The 10,269-nt window shown below is 35.2% G+C and overlaps 1 protein-coding gene across 1 annotated transcript; it reads right to left on the reverse strand.

Annotated features, from left to right (window-relative positions):
* Positions 1-982: 982 nt before the first annotated feature.
* Positions 983-7,926, reverse strand: LOC127870226 (potassium voltage-gated channel protein Shaw-like). The gene is made up of 4 exons (XM_052412873.1): positions 6,369-7,926; positions 4,278-4,430; positions 2,970-3,146; positions 983-2,194 (listed from the first exon to the last, which is right to left on the reverse strand). Exons 1-4 carry the CDS (start codon positions 6,375-6,377, stop codon positions 1,226-1,228), a joined length of 1,308 nt encoding a protein of 435 aa, XP_052268833.1. The 5' UTR covers positions 6,378-7,926; the 3' UTR covers positions 983-1,225.
* Positions 7,927-10,269: the final 2,343 nt, after the last annotated feature.

Below are 10,269 nucleotides of genomic sequence, written 5' to 3' on the forward strand. Positions count from 1 at the left end.
TAATATAAAAAAAGAGTAAAATATTCCGTGGAATTCAAAGACAGTACAAACATTTTTCATTTTATCCCGCCAGTGTTTAAGTGTATTAAGACGCAAGTCAACTGAGAGATCTTACCTTAGCCTTATAGATATTTTTTTTTCATTGAATAGACTGTTTAGATCAGCACTGTTCTAATGTGTTCATCACTGTACCCGTTTTTATATTCTATATGTATGATTCATGTTCCGATTATTGAACAAGATTTCGATTATGTTCCTTTTTTTAAACAGTCGATCATACAAATGTTTGAAACCCACGTGATCGACATGTTAATAAGCACTCCTGGCAGAGGCCGTACAGGGCTTTGGTCCATATTACACAGCACGATAATTTTACTGTGTTGTTTGTGGCTGAATGCCAAACGACAATATTTGTTTCGAATTGGCATTCATTTGGTAATCGCCAACTTTACATTAACTTGTTCACAGATTTTCTTTGAAATTGTTATTTAATTAAATAACTAACAAACATTTTATTATTTAAAATAGTTTTAAATAACAATAATAATAATAATAAAAATATAAAATAACATGTGTTCACGCCCTAGGATTTGAAATGGAGCTTTAGAGAAGCAAAATAAAATGATCTGTCACTACACCACACTGGCTTTAAAAGTTAGCAACTTGTTCAAACTATTTGCCTGTAATACACATTTTTTTCTAAACTATCGATGTAGAGCGATACTATTCTGTTTGCGATTGGTGATAATCAATAAACAGACACAGTTTTGTTATATTGCTCTAAGTCAGGAGTGGTTTTCTGTTTAATATCATACATACATTTTTTTGTCAATCTATAAAAATTACAATTGTCAAACGGTGAAAAAGTCATTTTAAAGCGAGTATTTGCGAGATATTCATATTTTAAACGTGACAACAGGTTAATGTATAACAAAAACTTGAGTACAACTTGAACATAAGTGGAACAAGAAAATCAGCGCAATTACTTTTTTACAATCGCAGATGCTTTTATGCTGCATAGTCGAAATGAACTCATTCATGTCATGTACAAAATACATGTACACTATTATAACATAACAAATCTGATATGCAGATTTTTAGATTCAACACGTAAACATTTTTCGGCGTACATTTGTCAGCAAGGTTTGGACCTTTGTTGACCTTTGTATATGTGCAATCCAATATGTTGTTCCATTTGGGCAATATTTACAATAAAATATTTCCCCTACATTGAGCTCACTCGTCTTCTATTTGGGTAAGGCTGAATAATCTTTTTCCTATATCTAGCCGCCTCTTTTTTCATTTTGATAAGGCTGATCGATGTTTTCATACATGGAACCTTCATGTGAGCCGTCTGAGAAACCAGCTTCAGCTTATCCATATGCATGACCAACTGTGTGTGCCGATAGTACGCCTGAAAGTGGTTTGCAAGACTTGGCACGGACAAACCGATCATCAACACGCCAGCCATTGCGCAAAGCGAACCCACTATCTTCCCAAGAACAGTCACCGGGTAATAGTCGCCGTAGCCAACGGTCGTCATGGTGATCACCGCCCACCAAAAGCCGCCCGGAATGCTCGTGAATTTGTCACGGTCGTCAACAAAGTAAACAAGACTGGAGAAGATCAAGATGCCAATGATCATAAACCAAACAAGAAACGTCAGCTGTTTGAAGCTAGCTTTGAAGATGTAGATCAAAATCCAGAGTCCCTCCGAGTGACGAACTACTCGGAAGATCGTCAGTATGCGAAAGAGGCGCAAAATTCCGATAAAACGCAAAGCATAAACGCTCTCCTGAAGCTCTGGCTGTAAATGGCGCAATACGGTATCTATAATGTCAGTAACGATTGCAAGTAGATCAATCACAGCCAGTGGGGATCTTGCGTACTGAAGTTTATCCGGTGAAAAAGCTAGTCTGGCTAGATACTCGAGAATAAAGTAAACCACGCAGATCATGTCAATAATTATCAACACCGGGTGTTTCATTCGAATCATATGTGGTTCCGAAGCTGCAGTTTGAGTAGCCAATGTCGTTATGTTAGACTCATTGACATAGACGTTTGCGTTTGATTGGTTGTTCGTAACTTCACTCGGATGTGTTGACTTCTCAAAGTAGTCAAACTCTTTCGTTGTATCCGCCATGAATGAAAATATGGACAATACCGCCATTAACGTTGCTGTGTATCCAAACAACTAAAATAAACCATTGGTATTGTATAGATATAATAATTTTTACTCACACTGAAGATGTTGTTTCTTACAAAAATACCTGGATATTTTATGTGCAATACAAACCTTACAGAATAAGCCAATGTTGATACTTGCAATTAAAATAATTCATATATTCAGAGGTGTTAATCATGTGACAAACAAGATGGCGACGTCAATGCCGAGTCAGGTATTTTTTGTCGTTTAATACCCTTTATTATTTGTGTTTATGTAACTGGCTTTTATTTCATAATAATATTCGCTCTATATCTCAACTTTACGCGGTGCGAAATTTCTTAGCGGGATGACCTTATTAGGGCTCCGCTAAGAAAATGTGCGGGCAGTAAAGTCGAGAAATAAAGCGAATTTAAAATGCGAAATAAACGGTAATCGCCCTTTAACTGATATGGCTGGAAAGTGAGCGCCATTTAAAAAAAAAATAAACAGAAGTAAAACAGGGTATAAAACGGCGAAATATAACTGTCTCGGCAGGGACGTCGCCATCTTGACTATCACGTGATTACCCCCTCTGATATTTGGAAACAACATTCGATCTTTATTTATTCACCTAGACAAGTTGATTGCATTGGCGCTTGCAATGAAGCTTAAATCTTACCCAGAAATACGAAAATAATAATGCGCGAATAAAAAAACCTTACGTCGAGTGGCATGGATATTCGGCTAACAATAATGAAATAATCTATGATATACATCCAATCATGGTTATATACATTATATAGTTTATAGATTTATTAGTTACCCGCGCTGCCTTGGAAGAGTTAGTCCGGTTCAAAAAGCGCCATCCTTTCTCCCGCCAGTTCTCTGATGCAGATGGCAGACATCTGACTTCGTTTTCAACATTATAATTAGCAGTTTGATTTGCCTTCAAAAGGCCAACTGCCACCTCGTGTTTACTGTCCAGTCGTTTTAATGCATCCTGAAATAATATCACGCAGAAAATAAAAAAAGCACTAGGTTAACTATATATATTTTCAACATTATAATTAGCAGTATGATTTGCCTTCAAAAGGCCAACTGCCAACTCGTGTTTACTGTCCAGTCGTTTTAACGCATCCTGAAATAATATCACGCAGAAAATAAAAAAGCACTACGTTAACTTTATATATTTGTTTTTGTTATTAAATCAAGCATACGGTAGAGGTAGAGCTTTTTTGGCGCATAAAAAAACATACTTTACTTTTGTGTGATGATTTACTTGAATGCATGTGAAAAAATGATTTTAAAAATGTAGTCCTTAGTGAGAAATGATATCAGGAATTATTCCTCCGATTATTTTTAATATTGCATCACTAAGGATGCAATTAAGTTTAATCTCTTTCAGTGTCAGATCATATTGATGTGTACATGCACACTTATAACGTACCAACCTAACCCCTTTACATGGGAATTGATATTCGATTGTTAGATATTTAATTAATGGATCTGAGCAAAAATTGTCTCCTGATATAGTTCTGGAGTTTCATTAATACTGTATTTTGCGATGACGATGATTTCAAAGTGTCTTCAAGATTTAAAAATGATCAACAGCTTATAAGTCGTTATATGAACACAGCAATTTCAACAGCTCGTGTTTTAGAAGGAATTGGACGCTTTTAGTTGTTTGAAAATCATTAAATCATTTCCAAGAACAAGCATGCCAAAGTTTATTAATGTTGTTTATTGCACACAATACCCGCGTTATTCGATACGACATTTATGATATGTGTGATAAGTCCTTTAATACGCAAACTAAATTTGTAAAAAAAATACAACAGTGCCTTGACTGGTATAAGATTGGACGCTGCAGACCCCTAAGTGGATTCAATTTAATAGTATAGAAAAAGGCTCATTGGCAATTAACGAAAACAAACCCGCTTCATGAATACTTAGGCTGGCTGCGTAGTTCATTAACTATAAAACGATACAAGCCAAGCCTTGAGAATAGAGAATAGATGAAACAAATACATACGAAAATTGGTCTTATGCCATATGCGACCAGTGTTGCTCCAGACAAGTACGTGCACTCGCGAAATCATTAGTGGACAGAGGCTTACAAAAAAAACTTAACCTTTGTAGAATTTCCTTCGTTATAGTTTATCCAGCAGCAGGGCTGAATAATCTGCTCCGGAACGCCCCAAAAGTCCAGCTCGAGTTTGGCGGCCGGTCCGCAGATGTAGGACGGCAGGTGAAGTTCGCCCGTCCGCATGTAGTTTAAAATGGCCTGAAACCCAAGACAAACCATGGAACACAAGTCAACAAAGTAAATACCTGGGCTTAGATAAACATGGCTTGACACGCGTGTCAACACGTGCAATACGTGGACAATATTGACTATGATCGGAAACACATGCCTATATGTTCGGAAACGCATGTTATCATTTTAATTATGACATACAACTTGGGTCCACATATTGAATATGTGGACAATATTGTATATAGCCCTGATACCGAGGGACAACAGTTTTGACTGTTCACCAAGCATCTATGAAATAACTGTTTTATTACCTGATCAAGGTTGAGCGGGCAACAGTTCAAACTATTGACCGGTCAATAGTTCAAAATATTCACCGGTTACAGTTACATTGCAACATTACTTTTTCGACGAGGTAATAGCAAAAATAACTTATCATTTATATAAGGCATCAGGTAATAATAATGAATCACAAGGAACAATTTTAAGTCCCTCAACATATGCTGTATCAATTATCTATACATAGAATGTTTGGACGATGCTTAGTATGAGCTGTCATATATAAATAGAAACAAATGTTGTTACAAAGATCGGAAAATAATATGAAACTGAAACCATGAATACTTGATTTGAAATGGTTATTGCGATGGAAGATATCGTATGTAAGCGCATTAAATAACCTTCAAACCTGAACGCTTTATACATGTATGTGTTTACAAACAAAACAAATCGAACAATATAATTATGGACTCGAATAGGTAGCGATGGTTAAATATGATCTGAAACATTTCGGGAAAGTAATTGAAAAGTGACACCATGCTAATATGACCGTTTCTAAAGAAACACACATATGTCCAGATGAAGGAAAAAATATATGACCTGATTAATAATAATGGATCTACCTATAAACGCCTGAAATATTATCGCGATATAATTCGCGTTACCTTGTATAGTCGGTTATCCAATGCTAGAGATCGATCCCATATGCAATACAGAACCATGTATAAAACACGATACAAAAGATAAACATTATAAAATCTGTGAAAATACACAATTGATAGAATAATTAATCTATAACGTATACGAGTACACAACGACACGAGTATTTAATATCTAATACATGTATATGAGAAGCGTCATCCATTGTCAGTGTAGCTTCAGAACAGTGTGCAAACATGAACTATTACAAGGGGCTACCCTATCCGCTAATGAGATTAATAACATAATAACATTATGAGACATTATTAACCGATCTTTAACACATGTCATAGGTGCCTGTGCCGATTGCCAATGAAAACTTGTTTAATCGTGTAACGTGGATTGGATACTTACATACTATTTTAGTGTCCGCGTGGCGTATTAATCGGAAAACACCTTAGTGAGAGCGGTTACCATACACACAAAAAGTTAAAGCGTTCGTGTGTCGGTTCTACCAGTATACTAGTAGAACGCGTAATGTGTCAGCAATGAAGCTGTTAATATACAAATATAATATAGCTGGAAGTATACCACTATCAAAAAGCGTTTAGTATACATAAATGATAAAGCTGTTAGTATACACATGAATACAAAAACTCTTAACATAAAAATAAGATACAAATATATTAAAGCTGTTAGGACACACAAATAATATTGCTGTTATTATAATATTTTAAAACTGTACTTATTCAAATACAATATCGGGTATATTTATATTAAAGCTTTAACAAAGCAAGAATATTTGATTTTTTTAATTCATAATAAATAGCTAATATGCTGGTGTTTGATAAGTTATATATGGCCTGATTAAGAAAATAATAAATTAAACCAACACGAAAATAACCATATCATAATAATAAAGTCTTTAACAAAAGCTTAAATCATTATTTAAAAAGTAGTATATGACTTAATAAAGGAAGAACACAACAAAAGACCACGCCCATACTCGTACACAGAGCGAGAACTATATGTCTATAAATGAAAACTCACATGGAACATGTCGGGATCCCGGTCAAAAAAATATTCATTGTTCTTGAAGTCTCTATGGTTAGATAGGAACTCTTCGTTACACAAAATCCCTACTTCACCCTTCAAGATTGTCTCTCTGAAAAAGACTGATTTCTTTGATTTTTTATCATTCGTTCATTCGGTCATACGTGAGTTCGTTCGTTTGTTCGTATGAATGTCTTAATTTTTAATTAAAAACGGCAGCTACTTAACTTAAACTCACATTTGTTATTAGTAAGCAGGGCCGAAATAAGCGGAAAAGCAGTATGTTGTTTATTTCACTTCCTGAAATTACCCTACTTGACTCGTATATAGGATTATAGTTATTTTAGACCACGCCCACCGCGTTATGTGTCCAGGCTGAGGATGAAAGTCGAGAACACTAGACTCACAGCTCAGCATTCAACCAACTGACTTAGCTGCCAAGGCAATGTAGGATAAAAGTTTTAAACAAACTCGAAGAGTTCGTCACACTTATAAGGGATGACAGTCTGAATTGCCAAAATGTTGCATATCGAATGTGTTCGAGTCCGGAAGAAATGAACAGGTGCTTTAACTGTGTATTCTAATGTGGACATGTAATACTGACATTAACGTTGAAAATACAAACATAAATATCATTATCTAATAATCTAGGTTCAGATTTCGCTAAGGATCCTTTGTAACTATTGTCACAAATTAGGAATAAGAAAGATCCTTACTTTGATGTTTTAAACCTTACTCCTCCAACGTTGAAGACCTCATATGGCGCGTCTCTTTCCATGGTAGAAATAGATATATCCGACAACTTGTTTTTTCCCCTTTTTACGCGCATAGTCTATTACTGTCTGTGTGTGTATATCGATATTAATAAGGTCCTTCCGCTCGGAAGATGGCGTGCAGGAGGAGTCTGATTTAAACGGTTCCCCGTCCTGACATAAAACTAAATATAATGTTTTATTTCGTTTGTTTGCGTAATTTTTGACGCATGGTCATATGATATTGCCTTCAGTTTGTGATAATAAATGCATACACTAATATAGATTTACATAAATTAAAACGAAGGAGACGGAAATACTAAACAAATACGTGGTTAACAGGTACAGTTAGAGGACACACCGGATATTTCGAAACCGGTATGGGATGCCTTGCTACCATAGAAAGCTATTAACATTCAGTAAACGATACCTGTCATGAATTTAAATGCATTCATCTATTCATAAAACTTTATTTCCGAATAAGCAGACGCTCATTACTGCCATACAAATAAAAACAACAGATTAAATGGGTATTATGATGGTTTTTGATTCCCAATATAATGCAGTGAATGAAACGAGACGTAAACTAAGTGGAACTCTAAGATTTAAATGACTTCAGTAATTGACGCCAAGAACGTATGTTTTCTAAATATGTATAAAATCTATCAGACAAAAATTAAACCGAGATTGAACGATTTTTATTTGTGTTAAAGTGTAATTTATTGATAAAATATGTTACAATAACACAAAATAGACAGGAAAAATTATACATTAAAGCCGAATTTCAAAAAATGCAGCAAAGACAAATTAGCGCCCCGAGCCGATTGTGACGTACATATTTTCCTACAAAAACCGAAGCATTCGTCTTTGTATCAGGATCGGAGTTAGTGTTCTTGTGTCGTATGCATAGATATCCTTGCAGGAATTCAAATAAACCGTTAAACTAAGTTTAGATTCACATCGTACATGTATGGTATACATGCTGGCGAATTCGGCTGTACAGCCGTTTTCAATTTCAGAATTAAATATATAATATATATATCGCATTTTTCGACACATGTTCTTCTAAACTTTTATTTTTATTTATAATGAAATAAATATAAACAGTTTTTTTCACATTTTATATAAATTCATAAATATTTGACAAAATCGTATAATCTCGCTTTAAAGGTTTAAATCTATCTTACCAAAGCACGCGTGCGTGTTTTATTTTGGGTAACGCCAATATCATCAAAGGAAAGAGAGACAACTTATATATTTTGCATTCGCATATGCGCCCATAGCCATATGATTGTCTCTCTTCGAAGTGATATCGCACTGTAACGATGCACGTATTATTTCTATACCACTAGTGTATTATACAGCGATTAATCTACGTGCATTTAACAGAAGGGGTAATCACGTTACGATCAAGAAGGCGTCGTCCATGCCCAAACTAATATTTTCGCCGTTTGGTGTCCCACATTCAGAAATCCAATACGAAGCTCGAGTAGTTGTGAAGAGGGGTAAGACGAGTGAATGTATAAGTCGGTAAGAAGCAAAGTGAGTCATACGCATGAAGGAAATCAATTTGAAGTAGTATCCGACAGGGTGATGCAGAAGATACGGAAACGATGCAGAAAAAAAACTCCTCCAGTTCCAACATTCGACAAGGACTATGTAACCGCGCTATGTCACCGAACATTGGGTTGCATTCGAGAAGGAAGAAAGGAACCATTTCAACACACACAGTATAACTATAACAACAAACAACCTATAGGGATGGCATAGTATGCTGAAGGCAGCATCAGCCGAACACTATAAGACAAAAACTCATTGAGCTACGTATATATCCTTACGTACTTTTGTCAAATGTGTAAATGCCACTCAGTTTCCAGACAAACAGTAAGAAAGTGATAATCGTTTATGTCGTATTTATTATCGCATTATGTATCGACTTTATACGCTACGAATTTTCTCATCGTCGCCAGTGCTGTTGTGATTTGTTATCTCAATAAATTGAAATAATCTATTTTTTAAAGAGTTGAAATGTGCTTGAATTAAACAAAGCTGATAATCCTACAAGGTTTTCGCCCACATGATCCCATAAACGTAGACATTAGTGTGAAATGCGTTAGTACTACTTGCCATTACTATTCGTACTACCCCATGGAACAATCTTTGATATTGTCAGCAGCGTTTGCGTCTATCGTTGTTGTTAATGCGACATATGGTGTTTCTGTTGATGGCATGTCTGATGATGACGTTGATGATGTTGTTGATATTGTAGAGGTTCCGCCTCAGTAATACTCATCGCTACTCTGAAGAAACGAAGACAAAGAAAACATATTTAACAAAATAAGCATGTGGTGAATTTTAAAAGCAAATGTTTATCGACTAATAAAATGCTAAAACTTATCTTATAATTTCATTAATACACATATCCAAGTTATTATACATGCCTCTATAAAATAAATGTTTATTTGTTCATTAGAAAAAATAGTAAGATAAATCATGGCATTTTACACTATTGTAAGCCCAATCGACTGTGAATATAAACGTCGAATTGGATTTACTTGGGTATGCAATGTTTATGCAAATTACTAAAACATTTTTTTCATAAAAAAAAATACTGTATATGATTCTTCAATTTCATTAATAATTGAAACATCAGTTATGGTACCAGATATTGGGTGACTACAAATGCGGAACCATCTTTTAGTGACGTCACATCCGGTTCCAATATGAAAAAGTCTCCAGAACGAATGGTACTGGCACCCTAAAGCTGCATGCACTGCTTCCTGTGACTGGTTAGTTCACCGTGCGGTACGGACAAAACAGCTGAGGGCTGGATAGAGCTCCATACGCACTCCAGGCGGCTCCTGAAAACATAATAGAGCTGCGGGCGATTATAACAAACCTAGTCACAATGGTCAACATTTGTTAGGGGTGATTCCATACAATTATCTACGATATTATGTTTTCACGTTTTGGTAAATAGACAATTTAAAACAAAAAGTTTGAGATTTGCACAATTTCGTTGTTGTTTTGATATTTTCGAGGAAACAGTACTACTGAACATTTACCATTCTCTAAAATATCCATTATATGCATCTTTTGACCAGTTAAAAACCTGAAAAATACAAAGTGTTACAAACGCGAAACGA

This window comes from Dreissena polymorpha, chromosome 2 (assembly GCF_020536995.1).
Source record: "Dreissena polymorpha isolate Duluth1 chromosome 2, UMN_Dpol_1.0, whole genome shotgun sequence".
Lineage (NCBI taxonomy): Eukaryota > Metazoa > Mollusca > Bivalvia > Myida > Dreissenidae > Dreissena > Dreissena polymorpha.